At 45.2% G+C, this 23,459-nt stretch overlaps 1 protein-coding gene across 2 annotated transcripts in view; it reads right to left on the reverse strand.

Moving 5' to 3' along the window:
* CHSY1 (chondroitin sulfate synthase 1) overlaps window positions 1-23,459 on the reverse strand; it is a 75,652-nt gene that overhangs the window by 43,344 nt on the left and 8,849 nt on the right. For both annotated transcript variants that reach the window (XM_038147391.1, XM_038147392.1), the window contains one exon: window positions 22,581-23,076. In XM_038147391.1, the coding sequence (XP_038003319.1) occupies window positions 22,581-23,076 (496 nt within the window). The remainder of the gene's footprint in view (window positions 1-22,580; window positions 23,077-23,459) is intronic.

Genomic DNA, 23,459 nt, shown 5'->3' on the forward strand with positions numbered 1-23,459 from the left:
AAGGATTCCACAAAGACACACTCCTCACCTTTTGAGATAAGAGACATTCAAGCGTCTACAAAACCCCTGGAAAGTTAATAAACTACTACAGGAGTGCCTTTGTCTATGTCAAAAGTCTAATTAAAGCTGCTGGCTTAAAACTCACTACTGATACACACCCATGAAATCACATTTTGAACAAATGAAAAAAGTTCAGGGAGTCTGGGTGGAAGTGCCAAGCTGCAAGTCCTCTACTCCCTTGGCCATGCTAGTGCTTAACAAGTGTCTAGATTTTAATGAGTCTCAATTTCAGGTTAGATTGGTTCAGCAGGCCAGGTCCATCACCACTTTGGGGTAAGTGAAAAGGCCTCTCAGGTTCAGGAGCAGCCCAAGCCTCAGTGCTGAGCCCAGCTGGGATTTTCCAACCCAACACACAGGTCAAAACCCAGCACTGCAGCTAGGCACAGATTAACCACTCAAACCCACCAGTGCACTTAGGCACAGATTAACCAGTCCAAAACCCAGCACTGTAGTTAGGCACAGATTAACCAGTCCAAAACCCAGCACTGTAGTTAGGCACAGATTAACCAGTCCAAAACCCAGCACTGTAGTTAGGCACAGATTAACCAGTCCAAAACCCAGCACTGTAGTTAGGCACAGATTAACCAGTCCAAAACCCATCAGTGCAGTTAGGCACAAATTAACCAGCTGTGTGACTCTATTCAAAGCATGGAAAGTTCTCCTTCAGGAGAGAGGAGAAACACAATTCTAACAAAAACTCTGAGAGCCAGAAACCCCAATCCATCACTATTATTGATCACCAGAAGAACAAACAACCCCACAACTGCCCTCAAACCTTTAGACTTCAGTAGAAAAAGCAGACGTGTCTTTCCACCTTTCCCACCTGCACATGCCTAGCCCCGGGCAAAATCTTTTTAAGAAAGCATTTTAAATATAAAAAGCTCTTGGCTTCATGTTGCATTGTTCAGGTGTTCCCTTTCTGCTGCAGTGCCCTTTGGAGTGCTGTAAAGGACGAAGAATTAAAGAGATGGAAGAGGAGAGAAACAAGATGAGGCCTTCTCATTAAAAGCAACCCAGCCCCATGTATGAAGTGAAAGTTCAGCTGACAAAAATATTTAACATCTCAGTCTGGTCAGGAAGTTTCCCGTGTTTCCAGGACACGGAGGAGGAGGAGGAAAGCACAAGATCTGTTGGTGAAAACCAAGAGACAGCACCTGCTCACACAACTGGGTACCAGGTTTGGGCAACTGCTTGAGAAACCTCCCAAGTCCAGTGGCCAGGAAAGAACTGAAGCCACCCACCTGGCATTCCTGAGGATTTCCTAACACAAGAGGGTCCCTTTAGTCTGTTGTGTCCAAGTAATGTGTTCTCCCAAACCAAACAGAAAATCACCAGCATCTCAGAAGCCCTTGCATTAGCTTAAGGCTGGTATTACTGAAATACACACAGTCAGATGCCCATTTCTTTACCTGATACCAAAAATAATCCTGAATGCCATGAAGCTTCATTAATCACTACCATCAAGTACGAAGCATCAACCTTTTTAAAAGTGCTTTCACATACAGCAGGAAGGGCAATACTTGAACCTGCATTAGCAAAGGGAAACACTGCAGATATTACCCTCTCCTGCCAGCAATTAAAGAGGCTCTTCATGGAAAAGCTGCTCTTTACAATGTTTGCCCTACTTAGCATTAGCTCTCAATTAGTAAGAGGCAATGCTCCAGAGGATGGTAGGAATCCAAAGAAAAATACTAACAGGTAGAAAGTAAGAGGTTGAAGGCTGTTAAATGAGCTCACAAGATCCTCTGGATGGCAACAGGAGGAGGCAAACAGATTGAGGCAAACTAAGGGCTGCTTCTCAGTGCAAGGCACAGCAAATGGTCCACAAGTCATCTGGTTGCAGGGCAAGACTGAAAAGCACCAGAAATTAAATCTGTGGAGGAGATGACCCCAACAAACTACCTAAATACAAGTCAGACTGTGCACAGGAAAGAGTAATGCCACTGGTTTGAAAGGAGCCGAGGCATGACCCAGGAAAATATGACAAAGATTTGTAAAACAATAACCTAAATATGAGGGAACCAGTTAACAGTGTAACTAAGGTATTCTTCTCTGACCCTAGGGCAAGACACTATTTGGCTACAATTTAAAGGGAAAAAAACAGAACTTCCAAGGGACTAATGAAAAAATCACTCCAAAGTGGTTGAGAAATGTCTAGAACACAACTACAGGATGAGCAAGAAGGAAGTCCTGAGCTCTCCCTTAGGATTTCAAGGGAGGGGAAAAGTGAAGTTTACAGATGTCATCTCAAATCCAATTACTCTTTTCTATTATAAAAACACCCTGTCCCTTTCCATTTAGGAAATTTCAGGTTTACTGCATATCTTCGTGTTACTTTTCCCAGCTGAAGCCTTTGCCAGCTGCTCAACACTACCAGCCCTTCAGCACAAGGGTGTATCAGAACCTTGTGCATCAATAATGTGTATTTACAACTCTGGCATTTTAAATCTCAATTAATGTGCCAGTGTGCACGAGATACTGTTAATTTAATCACCTGTGTAAGTACCAAAGCACTCAGCTGGGCAGGACTGCCTGAACCACAGCTGTGTTTTCATTTACCTTACAACCTCTGATAAACCAAACCAAACAAAAATGCTCAAAACTAATCAGATTTATATTTGCTCTGCTCAACTACTACATAAATCACGGGAAAATGATCAATAGACTGCAGTTCTCAGACTGTTAATGTTTACTGAAAACCAAATGCAAAAATAATTAACATTCAGTAGAAGATTTTTGACTGGAGCCAGTTAACCAGTGAAAAAGTGATTTTCAAAGCACAGGTCCATGTTCAGTACGATGCTGATACCATTTGGGGCTGCTTGTTTTTCAGAAAACACTTCCTGTACTGTGGAAATCAAATTCTTCAGTCATCATTTGCATGTCTAAATGAACGCATGGCAAACAATGCAGAAAACCTCAATGTCTTTATCTCGGTGTTGCAGGAAAGTGTTTATTCAAGTTACAAGCATCTTGCAGAAGTCAGTATTGTAAGTGCATTTTATAGGACATGTCACTTATTAATGTATGGAATAACCCCAGTGGTTTTACCTATGGAAGAGCATTTTTCACATCTGTAATTCCTCATTTCTTTCCTCCACTTTATTTAACTACCAAACATCAAACCTAGTATTGCCACAACAGTGCTAATCCCTCCCCCTGTCAATGGAGACAGCGGGTAAAGCAGATGACCCTTAAGGAAATTGCTCCTCTACCTCCCCAAACATCAATTTTCTTCCTAAATTCCCATTTTCCCCCAAGACACAGTATGTGCAAGGCCCTACTGGTATTTCCCACCTACAGGAGATCTTACATGGTTAATAAAAATCAGACGTTTTACAGCTTGACACCCCACCCCCAGTATTTATAAAGGATTTTCTGCATTTCAAAGGGAGATTCCCAGCTCGATAATGGAAGAGTCATTACTGGAGCCTAGTCCTGCAAAAGTCCAAGACACTGAGCTTTAATGTCATGCCAATCTTATGCACAGAACAGCTATTTTGGGTAATTACAGAAGTTGTAATAATGCCTTTGGAGTCTCATGAAGTTGAGCTCACTCAAGACATGTAGTCTTGCAGGAAGGAACATTTTCAACAGGGATTCAATTTGTTTTAATAAAATACTGAGAACCCTATCCTTTAGACGTCAGTAGTTTATAGTAGTGCTTGTAATCATCTACAAATGTACATCAGCATAACCCTGCTACCTGATCAAGTTACACTTATTTACATCAGAGGAAAATTCAACCTTATGCCAGGCCTTATTTAGCTGTACCTCTTGCACTTATCTGTATTTCACTTTCATTATAAATATTTTCTTTTTTACAAAATAATCTTAAATGTCATCTGATACAGCACTTGCTGTTTGGAACTGAGCATTTTACTACAGCAGAATTAATTTCTAGTTGTTTGTACATTAAAGGCAGTTCAACCTGAATTGATTGGGAGTGCCTGCAGAAAGTTCAAGAGAAACATTTGTCAGGATGAGGCTTTTTGGGGACGCTCCTTTTGCAGCAGGACAGGTGAAGGATGAAGGCCTTGGTACATCCCACGAGCACATGAATCTGAGCTTTTCCTCTCTCCCCGGGAGGGAACAGTCTGTTCTTCAAGCAGGCAAAAAGCAGCAAAAGCCAGCAAGAAATAAAAAAAAAAAAGAAGTATGATAAAATACTAAAAGCTTGTTAGCTACTGTGCACCTCAGCTTTCACTGACGTCTTTGGTGCAGCCTTCACGTTTTCAAGTCCCTTCTGTTAACCAGGCGTGATTAATTCCCCTTCAGTTCTCCAAGCCTGCTTCTGCTTAGAAGCCAATTTAGCAATTAAATTAATCGTCAAATATTTCTTGCCAGAGAATAAAAAAGAAGTTTCACTCGCCTGGGCAAAACACAATTCCCGAAGGATTTGAGCATTTAATGAGCGGAACAGTTACAAAAAAATGTAGAAACTGGCAAATCAGACAGCAAAGAAAGAGACAGGAAGTGACAGATTTGAGAAAATACCTCTAAAGTAGAGGAAATGAGTCGTCCTTTAAGAAGAAATCATACATGTAAAGCACATAAAACAGAGTATCCTTTGTAGACTTGACTGAAGAAGGGAAGAAAAAAAAAAGAAGAGATAAAAAAAGGCACATCCTGAATAGCATTAAAGGCAAGGCAGCTTCAGTGGTCAGCCTCTTCTAGTCAAGATGGAAATTTGCATCATTTTAAAAGCAGTGTCCAAAGTCTATCTGTGGAAAAAAAAAAGTGTAAAAAAAAGGAGAAAAAAGGCACTAAATGCATGGAGAGGAGTGACTTGAGCCAGCAAGTGCACACACAGCTGCCCATGTGAAATAAAAGGTCTGCTCCATGCACTGTACAGTCCCATGGGTGATCGTCTTGACAGGATAAAAGTTGTTTTTTCTTAAAAACCAAAATGCACCTCTCCCAGGAGGGATGTGCTGAGAAGAGCCTTGCGCTGAGTTTCTGCCCAGGTGAAGTTCCTGCCCAACTGAGAGACTTCTGCAGTGATTTACAAACTGGAGGCCTCTGTGCTCCCCAAGGTGTGGGATGCACCTCTGGAGGGCACAGAAAGATGCATTTTATCACAGGCTGGATGGGCAATTGCCAGAGTCACAACAGCAAGAACCGCCCAGCTGGACCCTCTGAAGTCCTGGACACCCCAGCACTGGGTCAGGAAGGGGACTGAGACCAACCTGAGAACAGTGCTAAGGGCTTTGAGTGACACTGACATTTTTAAAAGGTAACTCAAGCCTTGCTTATTGGAAGTTATGTCTTCGTTAAAGAGCCATTTTTGAAGCTGGTTGCTACAATGCAGGAAATGTCACACATAAAAGAGCTTTATGTGAGTGCAAACATCTTACAGGGCAAATTTAACCTCTGAGATTGTGTGTTCATCCCTGCAAAAGAACATTCATTGTCCAGGCATGTTCAGTGAGGTGGGAGAGGAGGGAAATGCAAGAAAAAAATACTCTCACTGCATTTTACAACTACAAAAGGCACTTCTAAGACATTTTTGTGTAACTACAAGATTCTCTTTCCCTCTAACATTACCTCATTAAATAAAAATTTACCTGGACTTGATTCTTAATTTTTGGAATTATTTGTCTTTCCCAAGTAGAGAAATGAGACTGATTAATAAATGTGAAAGCCTTCTCCAACAAGGATTTCCCTTGAAAGGGCTGTAACAGCAATTTTAGCACTGAACTGCTTCAAGCAAGCTCTCTGCCTGGTTTTCTCTGGCCATAAAGGCAGCAGCAGCCACACTGAGCAACAAGCCTGCTACTGTAATACATCACTCATCACAGCCTAACTGGCATCATAAAGTGTTTGCTCGTGAGGAGATTGTGTGGCCAGCCCAAACAAAGACCACTTCATCTTGCATTTCCTAGAAATCTTATTTTCTAGAAGAAAAAAGCTCACATCCTGAGCTGTGCCTATGGAGAATGCTGGGAAGCCTGAGCCACTCCCCAGCCCTCCCCTCTCCCCACAAGGCAGAGCTGCCTGCACGCCCTGTCAAACAACTGCTCTGTTGCAGATCCCTGATGCATTTCATTCAGTTACAAATGAAATAATATTATAATCACTTGGGAGTTTATTACTGTTACCTGGAGACATTGCCAGCAGCTCCCTCCAGCACTTTGCTGAGTGGATGAGATTTGCAGCAAACCTAAAGCAATCAAGCCACCAAGGTCATCTTTATTGCAGAGTGAGAAATAAAGGCTGCATGAGCCTCACATGGTATTGCACTCCTCTCCCTCCTCATTTCCCTGATCCTTCCAACAGCTCCAGTTTCTGAAAGCTCATGGGGAGAAGATGTGCAACTGCTGGGAGAGCATCTCCCCATCCCTGACTGGGAGCAGGGCTGCACATATACAGATCTATGTAGAGATATTTACATGTGCAAATCCCCATTTCTTCCAGCATTTCCCCACAAACAGAAGACAGAGAAACCAACAAACAGAATGATCTATCATCTCTCCAAACTATTATCCTGTTAAATTTGCTGTGGTGTGGGCAAGCAGGGATTTACCCAGCAGCAGCTCTGGTTTGCAGTGCACAATCCAGAGATGAGCGTGCCTCAGCACCCTCTGAATGCCCTTGTGGTTTAATTCCCCTTCAGGTCTTAGGCATTTCCTACTTCCACTGACACTACATGGCTCTGAGCTTCCCTGGCTACCCCTGCATGGAAGGCAAGAGCTCTCAGCCCTGACCTTCAGCCGAAGTGCTGGAGGCAGGAGGGAAGGTGTGTTTGGCCACCTGACATGGACCCTTCCTCTTGCCCTTTTGGGAGGTAGGAATTACATTTCCCACAGTTACACCTGGAGATTTTCCATCCCAGCCTGGTTAACCTGTACATCCAAGTCCCCACTCTCAGCATCCAAAGGACACCTGCCAAAAGCCAGCATGAGATGGAGGGTGCTGCCTTCCCAATGCTACATTGCCTCGTTCAAACACCATCTGATGTCCAAGGGCCACAGGACAGCTCATCCCCAGCCTGTGAGAGCCTGCTGGCCTCTTGGCCTGCCTCGTTTGGTGGCCAGTGAGCTCTTGATCCCATGAGAGAACCAATGTGGCCACTCCACATGGGAGGTGACAAGGAAAACAGGGCAGATGAGAGCAGGCAGAGCAGCCAGGGAGCTCTCCTAAAGCACAGACAAGTCCTCTCTTTCCCAGGCTGTTTGTGTAAATTGAATTTGCTTCAAGTTAAAACATCATTCAAAAGACGTGGCTCTGCTCTTGCTCACTTAGTGCTGGCCATGGCACTGTGTGGTGTCCTGCCACTCACTGCTCCTCCCTCAAATCTCTTGGCATGTGAGTGTTCCAAGGCCAGGGCTGGAGCACACAGTCCCTGCCCTTCCTGCACAGCTCCCAGACTCCCAGCTGAGACACAGCAGCCCCTGTGGGATTACAGACTCCACGCTGCAGCGGATCAAACGTGGAAGGAACTCCCTCCACGCTGCAGCCTGTACGTTCAGCCCAGGCCCACTCTCAGGGAATGAAAAACAACCCAAATTGGATCATCCACACAACCAGAGCACCACAGGCCAACGGGGATACTGCCCTAACAGCACACAGTGCCAAAAGCTTCCCTGGCAGGACACGCTCAAATCCACGGGGCAACTGGATCTGAGGAGAATGGACAATCCCATGGTCTGTTTGAAACGTTATAGAAGACACAGGTTGAATATTAATCAGAAAGAAAAAAGTACTGATCATCACCATATCAATGGGCTCGTTTAGCTTTCAGTGCTCATTATTGTCTGGTGTGAGGTGCAGGACTGAGTCTGTGCAGATATTTCCAAGCTGCAAAGTTATAGCTATGGTTTTATCCCCAAAGCCTCTAGAAAGGACTGCAGCAACTCCATCAAACACTTGAAGAATTTAAAAATAAATTTTAAAAACCCCAGCTGTGCTACAGCATCATCCAAGTGACAATGCTCAGGAACAGGGTCTGGAATATTTTACAGTGATTCTGCTACATTCCAGCACACACATTTACTTTAGCTGACCACACAGTGCATGAGCACACAGCTACATGAAAAGGGGTGCTTTCCAGTGTGTGGCAACAGGGGAAGTCTAACCAGAATATTAAGAGACAGCCATATTTTACTATTATTTACCATCGAGGCACCACAAGAACTACTGCAGCTCCTTTCTTCTGAATATAATCATCATATTGATAAAACTGGCAGCATTCCCAAACTGGACACGGCTTTTTTGTCCCACCACACAAAGACAGGCAGACACAAAGACAACCAATGACGTTATATTGGCTACCAAAGAAAACAAAACCCAAGCCACTGTTCTTCACTGCACACTCTCTGCTTGGACAGGAAGAAAACATACTCTAAGAAGTCACTTTCAGACCTGTAAAGAGTTGACTGTTTTGCATGGTAACTAGGCATGAAATTACAGCAGCTACAATTCAATGTTTTTCCTCCGTTGGCCATCACTCAGGTGCACGAGTGCTCCCACTTGGATTTAACTCGGACGCCACGCCAGAACACATCCCATCAGCAACACACTTGTCACTTCCATGCAGGATGGTTTTGCTGGCATGTGGAAGCAGCTGAGGCTCACAGCATGTTGCTTTCTTGGCAGGTATTCCACCTTGCCTAGGGGAGACAGGCATAGGGGAGTTCTATGTCTAGGAAAAATAAGATTATTGTAGCCCATCAGATATGATTTCCGGCTTTAAGGATTAGAGCTGTGTCCCAGCCAGAGCCAGGGAAAACAGCAGGTTGCTCCTTAGCTTGCACCTTGTAACATTTTATTGTTTACCTGCATTTATTTTAGACTAACTTCCTTTCTGAAGGCCTATCTCAGTCCTTCTCTGCCCATTCCCACCACACATCCAGCCCTTCCCTACTCTCAGAGAAACTGCAGTTAAGGTTAAGCACATTTACGTTTCACATCATCATAAAGAAGTAGTTCCTTCAACATCTGCAAGTGACTGTGACTGCTTTTCCTCCTCCTCCTCAGCACTTCCCACCTCAAATTTTGCCCCTCTGTTGGTCCTCTGCAAAAGTGAGCACCTGTAAACAGCTCCCTGATTTACCAGGCAAGAAACTGCTTCACTTGGAGCAGGAGCTACAAAAGGAGCAACATCTGCTCTGTAAGCACTCAGCAGAACGTTGCACAAGAGCACTTACTTTAGCCTGCCTGATATTGCAAATGCCAAAGGAATCTGGTTCCCTCGTATCTCTACTCACGGGACCTCTGTTTAGAATATTTGAAATTATTTAGGCTCCAGCACATTAATAAGACCCCCCCGGGTTTCACTCTGGCTTTCTTGCTTTCACCACCCTTCACCTCCAAGAGGTTTTTTCCCATTGCTCCACTTTGCTCCCTGATTCCAGTGAGGAGTCACATCTGCACCCCTGCAAGCTGGGCTCCCTCAGTTTTATTAGGAAATCATCTCCAGTGATTGCCTTGGGCCACGGTTCAGAAAGGCTGATGGAGAACTGCAGGTTTGTCCGCGGGGCTCCTCGCTGCCAGCTCATTTCATTCCTTCTGATGCCCTCTGGGAACCAGAGCACACCATACTGATTATTTTTGACATTTCTGCCTGTGACTTTTCTGCCCCTAAACAGGTGGGGAGGGGACATTTCCTGATCCTGCTCTAGGAAAAGGTCCATTCCAGCAGAAAATTTGGTTCTCCCTCTCCCTCCTGAAAACAAGTCTGCTCCTGCCTCACCTCACTTCAGCCTGACGGTGGAATTTTAATTGCAGTAACTGGTGAAAGGGAGGAGGGAAGGTGTGGTTTGGCTGCAGGACACGGAGTCAGGACCTCTTACACTCTACACTTTGCCCTGATGGTACCTCCTCCTGTGCCCTGGGGATAACCCCGTGCCATGCAGGGAGAGCTGCTGCTCCCCAGCGTGGAAGGAGCATGGGAAAGGTTTGCAAAGCCCTTTGATGGTAAAGCAGAAAATTCTAGACCCGGGGTAACAGCTCCCTCAATGTACTGGGGAATCAGGTTCCTCCGAGTTTCCCTGCGAGCAAGGTCAAAACCACACTTCAAGTTTGCCCGAGAATGACAGCCAGTCTAAAATTAAGCTGAAAAGTAACTTCTCACCCTCTTGTGAAACAGGCCACAAAAAAGCCTAAATGCATCTTCAAAGCCAAAACAGATCTTCAGCAAGAAATACTCCCTGGAGGGGGGAGCAAGCACAGGCACATGTTCCAAGGCAGAGCTGGGTGTCGACACCAAGGCCTGGACAGGGCAGAGCTGCTGCTCTCAAGGGACAGGGACTCAGTGGTGTAAAGTGCCACAGACCCACCCCAAGTCACCTTTTGCCACACTCAGCTACCAAATCTCACGATTTATCCACACTAATGGAGCAGAAGGGAAGAGCAACATCAAACCAAAAGAGCTTAACATGAAACAGCACATCCCTCTCGTGCTTCCTCCATTCCAGGAGAACTATCTCATGGTAATTTGATGGAAAGCTGTTTTTCCATCCAAGCTCTACTTTGAGTCAAAAAGCCAGCAGTGACAGCATCAGAAAGCTATTTGGGAATGGAACTGAAGAGCTGTCAGATAGCTTTGTGGGGTTAAAAAAACCTACTTAGAAAACCAAACACAGGAGACAGGAGATGGCAAACCTCAAGATGTCTGAAGACCACAGGAGACAAACTCATGAGATTCCCAAATTACCAGGACTTTGTCAGTTTACAGAGCCTCCTCTCACTCCCTCCCCTACATTTCAGAAGATGAGTGTGCATTTCTGGGCAGGACTGGTTTCAGCCAAGTGTCTGTGGAACAAGCATGAGGACACGTGCAGGAGAAAAAAAAGCAACAGTGGAGGCGGGGAAAAGATGGGGAAATTAATCCAAAGGCTGCAATAAAGTTCAAAATTTTTAAGAAGTCAGGCTTTTTTTTCCATTTAAGTGCCTGATGAAGGAGTGGGGTGCCTCTGTTATGGTGCACACAATGTCTTTCAAGCCAGGTCTGTCTCTGGACTGGAAATTCAACACACTTTTCCCCAGAGAAAGTTCTATTGTCCTGCAGTCGCTGCCAAATTCAGATGTTTAATTCGAAGTGTGAACCAGAAGGATTCCAGTCTGCTTTTAGAGAGAAAATCTCCAGGCTACTGCTCCATCCCTTAACTAACACCAGCTTTGTTCAGGGCAGGACACAGCACAGCTCCCTATCCTCAAAAGGCAAGGGAGGCAACATATAAACAACATATCACTGTACATCACAGCCTGGGAGCTGCATACCTCAAACAGTAAGCAGTGCTAACAGTCTGAGGCACCTCGACAGATGTATGGCCAAGCAGCCATAAAAGAGCCTTTGTGCTGCCTGAACAGAAACAAGGCATTTTCTGTACGGGACTGGGCCCGAGCACCATAAACGGGGTTACACATTTCACACCTCCCCTGCACCAGGAACCCCAGGGCAGATGGCACAAGGCAGGATGGAGGAATGACTCACACCAGGGATCTGCAGGAGCCACTCTGCAGCCACAAGGAAGATGACTTTGCCCTCAGCTTCCATCCCCCTCGCTCGCAGGTCCCATGTCAGAACGGCCTGGTTTAAAGTGGAGCCAACCTGCCACTGAGCAGAGGCCTGTCCCTGCGGGACAGTCTGTGCAAAAGATCATCACAAATACTTGTGATCCACCACACAAAGGCTTTTCATCCTCATGCTTAAGAACCCAGCTGCTATTTTAGATATATATTTCAAAACACACTTTTCATCTTCGCCCTAGTTTCCAGTTCTGAAATTAGGCTAATTCTTCAAGGCCACGGGAGCCACGCTGTTATTTTTGGCCTAGGGAAGATAAGAAACCGTGTGGATGGTTTATCCTCAGCACAAGCACACACAGCAGCAGCAAACTTCAGCATTCAGCCAAACACATTATTCCACAGGATCAGAAGTGGCTTCCAGTTGGGCCCAGTAAAACACAGCAAGAAAAAGTGCAACTGCAAAAAGCTCTCGCAGTGACTGCAGTGCATGTTTCAACTCCAGGGAAGCAGAGAGAGGGGGGCGAAAAAAAAGAATATTTGAAAAAGTCAAAGAAAAATTGCTCTGTCCAAAACCTGGAAAAGCCACAGTTAGCAAACGTTCCCAGGGAAGCAAAAGTCCCGCTGCTTTATGAAGATTAAATCTGCTATTGTCTCACAGTTGTTGGCTGTTTGCTTTTCTTTAAATAAAGTTCCCCTTGGCCAAAGATGCTAGGAAATATCTTCAATAAGAAAAGGATATAAAAACAAGTATGCCAGTTAATATATCAGTGATAAGGTTAAACAAACAAGGTAAGGTAAGGTGAGGGTAAGGTTTCTTGACAAATCATCTGTGATAAGGTTAAGCAAATTTCTCTTTTGTCAGGACAGGAAAGATACACATGCAAGGGCACAATATTTTCGCTGACATGGACAATGAATGAGAGAGGTGTATGTTCTGAGTCACTTGTGTCAGACAAGACTTTTTTTCAAGCATATGGTCTGAAGACTGTAGGAAACCATTAAAAAAAATTAGGTCAGCATTTAACCCACTCTGCACCTTTACATTGAGGGGGACTGTAGGAAAAAAGCTTTATAAAGAATTCAGACCTTAGATACAGACAGTTCCTCGCTGAATATCCATGCAGAATTACACATAATGTTAATTCTCAACAACCCATCCACCAAGAACTTTGTCCTTCTGAGGACAAAGAACATTGCCCTTATGCAGAGATGCTAAGGAGTGAATTCTGCTGTCCCTTGGGCAACTATTTTCTCTCTCTGCAAGACAGCAACACACAATTAACAGTATGGTTACAAAGGATTAAGGCAGCTCAGTTAATGCAAACTAGCACTCTCTCCTGCATTCCTCACTAATACAGTGGTGACATAACCAGCCAAAACATGTAGCTTTAATTCAAATAAGGTTTAAAGAAGTTACTGCCAAGTAATTACACCCATTGAAGGCCCATGAGCAGAGGAACCCTCATTAACACCCCACTGCTGCTCTCGGAGCGCTTTCCGAACCGGCTGCACCAATCTGAAGTGGCAACCATGAACAAGAGCAGGCAACAAGTTTTCATGAGCAGACTTGTGCCTGCCTTTCAGAAGACACTGACACATGGCTGAGCACAGCCACGAGGACAGAGGCAAGGACACAGCATCCAAGTGCTGGCTGCCTCCTCAGAAGGGCTGGGGCAGCCCGAGGTAGAGGAGCTTTCTGGTAATGCCCTACTTTATTTTCCTGATAACACGCTTTTCTTTGCAGCTGAAAGAAGGTGACAGTGGCACTTCAGGAACTGCAGGCAGTTTTCTACTACCCTTTTCTGCTTTCTAATGAACTGCTGGCCAAGTCCAAACCATGGGTTCCCATTTATTTCATTGTTAATCCTGGCCTCTGTGTAAGAACCTGTGCTTAATCCACAAAGAGTACCGGATGCTTCTGAAGACTGCTTCCAAGAACAAAAATACAGCACTCAGCTGGAGCTCCCTAAAGCCATTCAGTAGGAAGGATTAAACCCAGAGACTTGGATGAAACTTAGATCCAGTGGGCATGACCCTACCTGTGCTCTCTTCATTACACAAGAGCATGTTGTGCCTTTGTCTTTTCCTAAACCTCTTTCTAAGCTAATGACTCCAAAGCACTGGCTCCAGGAGCCTCATCTCACAATTCTGCACAAACATTCAGGGCTCACATCCATGTGCTCTCAGTATAAACCAGCACAGACCCAAATGAAGCTGTTTGTGGCAATGCTCCCAGGACATCAGATCACCAAGCACAGAAGCTGACCACTGAAGCTGCACCTGCACTGCAGCCCTGGGAGCCAGTCCCTGCCAGCAGCTCAGGGGAAAATGGCATCACACAGGCTGCGAAGCTCTCTGTGAAAAGGAAAAGCTGCAAAAAAAAGCTGAGAAAAGGAAAATCTGCAAAGCTGTCTGTGAAAAGGAAAAGGAAGCTCTCTGCTTCCATGCTCACCTGGAAAAGGGAGCTCACTGTAATGGCTCTCCTCTTACCACCAACGCTTCACATCAGGGCACAACACTGAAGTGTGGACAAGTGCTAAATGGATAAACAGACATTTCCTATTCAAAGAGCCTTTAAAAGAATGGTCCCTATTAGCTTTGGTTCTTAATAGCAACATAAATTATTTGCAGGCATTGACTCTTTTCCTGAAGTCACCATTACCACACAAGCTGCAAGTAACTGGCATGAAATTCAGTGGGTTCTCAAGAGTCCCCCCATAAAAATCTGTCACAACTTTTACTTTTGTTTCATTATTGTAGCACCACTTTTAACTTGCTCAAGACACTGACCACTAACTTGCTCTCACTGAGTACCAGCGGAAGTTTACTTTCATGGAAAAAAACTTAACCAGAAATAACCAGAACTCAACTTTCAGTTTTGCAAGGGCTCCCAAATACACTTTTAGCTGAAACTTTAAAATTTAAGGAAACAAAGACAGTTAGTCCCCCAAACTTTTCCAATTAAGTTCCCAACTTCATTGTGACACATAAAGGTCATTTTGGCCTAGGCATGCAGGAAGATAATCCCCACCCTTCAGGCAATTGGGATTTCTGGCAAGATTTTAAGAGGTCTCCAGCTGATAACCATGAAAAGTTCACACCACCAGGAGTCCAGATAAGCTTTTAACACAGGAAATTAGTGCGAAATTGTTTTAAGCATTTTCAAGATCAATTAAGATGGTGTAACAGTCCAGCAAAGTACAATTGAGTTCTCTGCTTCTAATCAGATGGGTTTGGAATACAAAACAGCAGCTCTGGAGCTGGGAGATGTCTACAGGAAATGAGGTTAGACAAATGCAGGGCAATTAATCCTCTGTGCAGTCAGATTACAGACTTCCCCATCCTCAGGGCCACCAGACACAGCCAGAGCAGGGTTAAACTGCTGCAGGTTGTCATCTTGCACCTTCCCTGCCCATCCAGGGGCCAGTGGTTCTCCTGCACAGCCCAAAAAGCCAATCTCTTTCCTGACATGTGAGGTACATACACTCAGGGACAACACACAGAGAGACTAAAGACAATTCTCATTTGTAACTGCAGATACAAACTATGAAAAAAGCAGCCCCAAATGCCATTTTCTGCCTCGTCAGCACTGGGGAACCATAAAGTTCATCAAGGACACTGAATTTCAGAGAAGCAAAAGATGAACTGGGAGTTTCTGGCTAGGGTGAGGAGTCAGCTGGTGCTAACAGCTCTTTTTGGGATCTCTCCCAGCACAGGCAGCAGACCAGTGACTGCAGTGTGAACTGGGGAAAATGTGACTGTACAGATCACAAACGCAGCCTCAGACACTGCCCTGGTACACCATCAGCCCAGGCAGCAAGGGAAATGTCTCAGCACACACAGCCTGCTAGGAAATGTTCTTCTCTCCCAAAGCACTAAGAAAACCCTTCCTAGCAGGTTTGTGCTACACACCACTGTGGCTACAACCACTGTCTAAAACAACTCTGGGTAATTATCCATGCTCACTCATTGGAAGTTCAAAAGAAAATTATCTTATTATGCTAAATTTGGTTGTTGGGGTTTTTTTAAAGTAACAAATAGGTATTACACTGAGACCCATTGTATCCATCCATTTAAAAAACCCAATTTTTGTTTCTTCTCTGTGATAATTCAATTGTTCTTATTGAAAAAAAATCAAGTATTTCTTAAAACATCATACTCCAAGTAGCAGGTAGCACTGAAAGTATTTGAGCTGTGTGTTCCTACTCTCCTGTTGGTGGCCTCAGCTAAATTTATATTAAGCCCCTTCCCAACATCAGCACTTCATTTTTACTTCCCAGCACCAAACAAGTCTGGCTTTTCTCTCCCATGCTCACAGGCTCTGACACCTCCTTGCTGCTGGTGCTTTAAGCTGCTCACAGAACTTGGCTTTAACAGATTGAGGGGAGAAATGCAAATTTTCTCTCCAAATTAACACAATTAGCCTCCCCTCCTCCCACAATTACCCTCTACATAGAGATCAGCTAAAAACTTCCATACTGAAACCCCAGCTGACATTTTATGTCTCCTTCAGTCAAGAAAGACAATTTTTAAATCTATTTTTATCACAGTCTAGTCACAGAGGACACGTACAGAGATCCTGGTTTTATACAGAGATATCCATGAAATGGTTTATTCCCCCTACCTTCATCTTTTATACACAGAAATAAGCATTAAAGAAAATGGAAGAGGAAACTTGCCAGCTCAATATTTGGTCAGATATCATTGACCCACAGGAGATAACTGACTACAAAGGTATTACTGGATCTGACATTGATTAGATTTGGAATTTAACAGTGTCCTTCCAAGGTCTCCAGTTAGGTGGGATTCCCCTAACAGAGGCAGGGCAGCTCTGATCACAGCACAAGTACCAGAGTCTCACAGCTCCAGCAAGCTGTAAAGTAAGATTTTACCCTGCAAAAGCAGGATGGCTTTCCCATCAGTTCAAAAGAAAAATACACAATAGAAAGCTTCTAGTCTCAGACTCATCTTCTTCTGCCTATCCCCACTGCTGCTCAACAGAACAAATTCAAATCCTCAACTCTCTTCTGAGTGCCTTAATTAAGAAACTGGCATGATGAGCTATTTTCTTTGAGTTCTTTGTCCTGTCATGCTATGAAGGATTAACCTTTCCTGACTTGTCCTCAAGATAACAACTAATCCTGATGTCTCCCTCAACTCAACAGGCTGCACAGACCCTAATTTATAGCAAAATCACTGCACTCCAAGACAACAGTAACAGGGGGAAAGCAATACTTCTGTTTGCTGGATTCATGGCTGAAGCTTCCTAAGAGTCTGCACGACACCATCAAAGTCCTCATTTCAGCAACCCTCAGCTTAGGCATTAGGTCAAGTCATCCAGCTAACTAAGGACAGATTAACCATGTGCTCACAAAAACTAGGTCAGTCCCAAACAGGCTCTACAGCCTGGAGAGGCCTCTCTGTGTCAGCAAGAATCCCCCAGCCCTCCCCTCTGAAAAGGATGTTCTGCAGAAAGTGAGTGGGACCCAGACTCACGTTTTGTTACAACACTTGTTGTTCATTTCTACAGCACAGACTAAACCTTGACCAACCTGCATTCAGAAGACAGCAAGAAACCAGTCGGTAAGGTCGACTTCTCCCTCTTTGGAATATCTGGTTCTCAAACATTCAGTTATTTTCTGAACAGCCAGTCAGGACCTGGCTGCAGACCTGAGACCTGTCTCCCATTCCAAACCTTCCAAATCCTCCTAACCCACACCTCGGTTCCACAGACCTGCAGCCTTTACTCTCTCCTTTGACCTCTCTGCCCTCCTCCCCAGCAAACACTAAAATTAGACCACAGTGGCCACACCACACTGCCTCCCCCAGTGCTGTCATGGACTCCCTGTCGCATCAGTCATGTATTTCAGTCTCACCCTGAGCCCCATGCATCACCTCCCCTGCCCAGATAATGCCCTTCTCCAGTCTTACCTGTCTGTCCTTTGACAAAATGCCATTCCTCATTACCTTCAGGGAGCTCAATCTCCATCCATCCCCAGAATGCATGGCCACCCACTTACATCTTAATCTGAAGACAAAAAGACATCTCTGAGGCGTTCCAAAGATAAAATTTAGTGCTGGAGGAAAGATGGCTTATAAACATCCATCCTAAAACTCTGGGCATGCTTGTATCCTCCCTCTCTCACACACACAATTCACATCACAATTTCTTGAAATTAAGAAATGCAGTGGAATGCACACACAGCAAGATAAGGTGTCTGTGCTGTCAGGGCTTGTCAAGTTTCCATGCTCTGACTTCAGAAAATGTCCAAGGTTTGAAGCCAGGACAATACACACATACAATAATGTCTTATTTGAGGAGAGCTGCTGGAAGCTCCTACCACAAAGACAGGTCAAATCTTTCATTTGCTGGCTGGGAGTCCAAGGAGAGGTTCATGGAGCAAGAAGAACCAAACATCACAGTCCCCAGTGTCTGCAGAGAACAGAGGTGCTCCAGAACCCCCTCACAGACCCCATCCTGCCCCGCTCTGAGAGCTCTCTCTGTGCTGGCTGTCACTCATCATCCAGCCACAACAGGATCAGTCTCCTTTTTGCTAATGAGAGAAGGGTAAAGCAAAGGAACTGGAGGTCAGCCATTAACAGCAGCACCTCTTTCCAGTCTTTCAGATCTGATCAATCACTGCAGGACTATAATTTATTTTTTTTTTTACTTCCGGCTGTCTTACAGAAAACCATAAACTTCAGTTTTGCCCTTGGGAACATCCATCCCAGAAACAGTATGTTCTGGCACTGCCAGTGTACTTGGCAGATATAATGTGCACTTTAAGGGCTTTCTTAACTTCAGTGAATTTCAGAGTAGCAATTATCTTCAATTACTTCAGATGAAAGACCACACAAAATGTTAATTCAAACCCCGCTTCTCCCAAAGCCCCCTGCTATCCCTGGTCACCACTGCCCTACTTTTTCCCCTCACCAACACCCAAAAGGTTGGACCTGTTCTTCATTGCTGCTCACGTTTCCTGGTGTGATCACTGCCCTTGTCATACCTTCTTTTCCACGTATATTGTAAAAAATCCTGTCTCCTTTCAGGACATTTTAGAGTACTTGCTGCGGTTTGGAGGAAAGCACTGCTTTCTCCAAACAGACACACTTGCTGTATCTCACCTCATTTCTCCCACAACCTCAATCAGAACAGGAGATAAAACAGACAAAATTGGTTATTTATACCTGCCAGAGGTAGGAAAAGATGCTCCACTGGATCCACTGTAGGATCCACTATTGCACTGTGGGACCCAGAGGAAGGAATTGGGATCACCTGAAAGCAGTGTGTGTCAGAAAGGTTTTAATACTGAAGAAATTAATGTGATATAACAGCACTCCCTTGACTTCTAGCAGCTACAAAGAACCTGTAATAAAATTGTGAAGCAGTTTACCACAAATTAGAACAATACTCAGCAACAGCTGCAAAACAAGGCTGACACAACACCAAGCTACACAGCAGTGACTTTGTAATTCAGGTGCATTTGAAGGAAATATTAGACACAAAACTGAGATCAACAATACTTTTGGGATGGTTTAAATCACAAATGAAAGAGCTTGTCATCAAAACCAGAACATGTTCTCCAGCTGAAAACCAAGACCCTGTGTGGCACCACATGGCAACATAGGAAAAAACAAAATTTACATGTCCCAGTGATCCACATGAGATGAGACGGGAAGAACTACTGGTGGGAGAAAAGGGGAGAAGGAAGGAGACTTAAGTAGGCAATCTTTTCCTGAGAATAACACCCAGGAATGTGCCAGAAGTCTAAGGTACCAATATTCGCTAGAAATGCAGAACCATTTCTGAGGAAGTTCACTCCAAGCCTTTCGTTCTCTTCAAGAAAAAGGACCACACTTTATATTTCTTCATGAACTCTCAAGCTCCCTTCTGGAAGCTTCAGAGATTTCACAGCTCCATCCTTTTCATGACTATTTTCTTATGATTTGCTGCATAAACTCTCTGGCTTTGGCTGCTCCACCCTATAGAGTGCTGAGTTTTACAGCTATTTGTCAAACAGCAGCGACAGTCTGCGTTTTGTTTTTACAATGATGATAATCCTTGCCCTAAAGAACTTACATTTAACAGCCATGTCTCATCTGTGACTCACTCAACCTGTGTCAAAATAAGGCTGTGTCAAATAACAGCTCCGAGCCTGGTCATAGGAGCTTAAAATCCCTTGTGGGCTGCAAACTGCTGCCAAAGCAGCAGCCTGGGTGGGTCAGAGCTGCCCAGGGCCCAGAGAGCTGCAGTTGTCCTCAACCTTGCACATGCTGCTGCTGCTGCTTTTCTGGGCTGAGATGACACAGGAAGTCCAAAGAATGGGGGTGTCAATTCCTCTACTGTGTCTGCTGAAAAGCTCCTGACGGCAGGAGTGTGAACAAATCCTCACAAGTCTTGAAACGGGCAACAACCGATGCCACTCTAATGAAGCGGTCTGAGAGGCACTGCGGAGAGCAGAGGAGTGACAGAAACACAGGAAGGGGGGAAAAAAGGGGCTTTGAGACAAACTGCTGCGAGCAGAAATGCCACACAGAGCTGGGCCTGGCGATGCATTCGGGCACACCACCAGGTCCAGGGCCAGGGAAGATGAGCAGCACAGTAAAGACATTGTGGGATCCTAAAATCAGAGAAAGGGGGCAGTGACAATCATGGAGATGAGTAAAACGATTCTGGGCAGGGAGCCCACCACAAGAACAGTGCAGGGAAAAGCCACCCGCCGTGAGGACCAGCAGGGCATTCCACGCCCGAGATGCTAAGAACGAAACCCAGCGAGCTGGGGGGTCACTGCAGAGACCCGAGCTCCTCACTCGTGCTGCCACTTGAGTCTCTTCAGAATAGGAAGTGCAGGCTGCAAAGGAGAAGTCTGAGGTTTGGGATTTCTAAGGCCAACACTGCTCTGTCTGCTGAGCCTTGTGCTGTCACAGCTCTTCTTCTGATGGGAATGGTGAAGGATGCGGTGGCTGTGCCCCAGCAGAGCAGGCACAGATAAGCTTTTTGCTCCATCAGAAGCTCAGTGAAACACAACATTTTGCAATTCACTTACAGTGGCCTGTTACTTGATGTTCACAAACCTACAAGACATGGAAAATGTCGCTTTTACCCCAAGCCTTCCTAACACAGCTGTTGCAACAGCTGTGTTTTTTCACAGAGAGCTACTGCTTTATCTGAAATAAAATATCAGGCACATTTCATCTGGGCAACAAGAGGACCAGATAAAAAAAGATGACAGGTATTTAAATTGAAAAGCCACAACTAAATGAGAGTGGACCTACTTCTCGCAGAAGCTGTGTGCTTTTGTCATTGAAATACTTCCTACTCTCCCCAACAGCTGAGCCTTAACATCCCACACTCATGGGTTACTTCTGAACACCCAACAGTTTAAACACTTCACACAAACCAATTTTAAGCAATTCATGGCACTTAGGAGAATCCAGCATTAAAGCTAACAACAGAAGCTCATCAAACAAAACTGATTATGAGAACGCCCCACCTATTTCTGTCAGACAGTATTCCCAGTGCAGTTGTGGGCTATCGTTGGTTATTTCAATACAATATTTGGTTATATTGAATTTAGGAGCTCTTTGACAGTTTCAATAGGACCAAAATGCTGACCTTCAGTAACTTATCAAATGCCAGATGGTACAGGCATTCACAGCAGAAGTTATTTCAACTCTGAATGTCTATAGTAAAAATTTTATGCTGCTCAGAACTGTGGAAAAAGTTACTGACTCTTTACGAATGGCTAAACCACAATGCTGGCAAAACATAAACTAGTTCCAGGTCTGAAAGCAGGGAATGTGGAGAGACACTGTTAGTGCAGAAAATCTCCAAGCACAAAAGATATTAATTAATAACTGCAGCTGGAAACCTCCTTCCCCCTCCTCAGAGGCTTCCCCCTCACAGAAGTGTGAACTGAAACAAAGCAACAGCTTTTGAGGGCAGAAACACAGTGTCAAAAGTTAAACCCAAGTCTTTGCCAGTGAAACAGTGGCTCAGCAGCAGTATCTGTCCCTGTCTGTGACCTCACTGTCACTGTGACCACAGTTCCTGTCAGAGAGGCAGAAGAGCCCCCCCTCACCACATCTGATAAAAGGACAAAGCTGTAGTTGCGTCAGGTCGTAAATGTTGGTGCACAGAGACAAACTGTTCAGCCTCTCTTCTGCTTTCAACTTCTCCTGTATTTCTAAGGCAGACCCACCAGCACTTGCCCTGGTGAAAGTGCAGCTCAAGCCCAGCAGCTGCTTTCAACCAGGCAGCCTGTAAACACCCAGGACTCACTTCAAGGAGCCCAGCACACCCAGGCAGGAGAAGCCCCTGTCGCCTCTGGGGACGAGCTGCCAGCTCCCAACAAACAGCAGCAGGAAACTCTGCCACAAGCAGGCTCTCTAATTTTTTATCCCCCAAAATGCCAAATTTGCAGGCACATCAGTGTGGGCAGACCACGAGTTTCGGTAAGAGCGGTGGCTTGTCTCTGCTGACGTCAAGGACCTGCTGAGCAGGCGCCTGCAGGATGGGGCTGCCAAGGAGTGCCCAGAGCAGCAACAGATTTGGGCTGCCAGGAGGCAGCTCAGCATGCAGGGTTACAGTGCCAGCCACCATGAGACAACTCCAGTTTGGGGAAAAACTGTCATTGTCAGGGCAAACATCTGTCAGCCTCACACATTTCAACTGCAGTAAGAAACACAGTAATTGTATCATCCATTTTCCATGCTGACACCAAGACGTGCTGGGCTAAAGAAGATAAAAGAGGCTTGGACAGTCAGGACTGCAGCCATTTTGATTTCAGCTTATTCCCTTTCGATCTAAAAAAAAATATTTGTTACGAATAACGAATGTTCCTCCTTTTCCCTCCTTACTGCTTCATTTCCAAATTTTTGTAGGTCTTTCCAAAGGTGACGCTCGCAGGGAACAAAAAGCGTAGAAACCGTACAGCTGGATGGCGATGCTGCAGAGGGAGGTGAGGGCTGGGGGATCTGCTGTGTACAACAGCAACCCTCCCCTCTACCTGCCGCAAAAGACCCCTCCCCACTGCCCCCGTCCTTACCTCGTAGGACCAGACGCACTGCACGCCCGCGAACCTCCGCACGCAGCGTCCCACTTCCACGTCCTCGTGCGTGGTGTACATCTCCCGCAGGCACTCGCCGATGTGCGGCACCATCCTCCGCAGCACCTCCCTGCTCATGATCACTCCTGGCCCCCCCATGCAGAAGTTCTCCCCCGGCTCCAGCGCGAGCTTCCCCATCTCCTCCGTGGTGCCGAGGCCGGTCTGGCCCAGGAACAGGGGCTCGCTGCTGTTCAGGCTCCTGAGGAAGTTCTCCAGTTTGTCCCCTTTGATGTAAACGTCGTCGTCAGCCCTCATAAACCATTCGTATTTGTCCAAGTAGTGGTCATGCATGTATTTGAGCATCATGAAGGATTTCTTCTGGGGGGGGTAGGAGTCATCTACACCTGGAAGCGGCACGATGGGGATGGGGATAGAGGTGTCTGATCCCTCGCTGGAGAAGAATTCGACCTTGCCAGGAATGGTTTTGGACCACGTTCTAGATTGAAAAAGACAAGAAGGAATAATTAAATATGCAAACCAGGGCAGGCAGAGAGTGCTGCCACAGACTGTGGCTCACCTGCTTTACAAATTTTCTTTTTTGAACACCTTGAAAGGTTATTTTTTACCACACAAATGAGGACATTCACATGACACAGACAGCAATTGATACAACATACACAAAATTCTGATATGACAAGAGTCTGAGTACCATTTTTGCACCTCCATATGCTAGAAAAATAATTCAATAGCAGCAGTTCACTAGTGGGAAGCAGGATTCCTTAAGCACACTCAGTTTTGCACTAATAGCTATTGATCACAAAATATGGAGGCAATCCAATACAGGACAACAATTCACATACAACTGAATTTACTGCTTCC

This window comes from Motacilla alba, chromosome 10 (genome assembly GCF_015832195.1).
Source record: "Motacilla alba alba isolate MOTALB_02 chromosome 10, Motacilla_alba_V1.0_pri, whole genome shotgun sequence".
Lineage (NCBI taxonomy): Eukaryota > Metazoa > Chordata > Aves > Passeriformes > Motacillidae > Motacilla > Motacilla alba.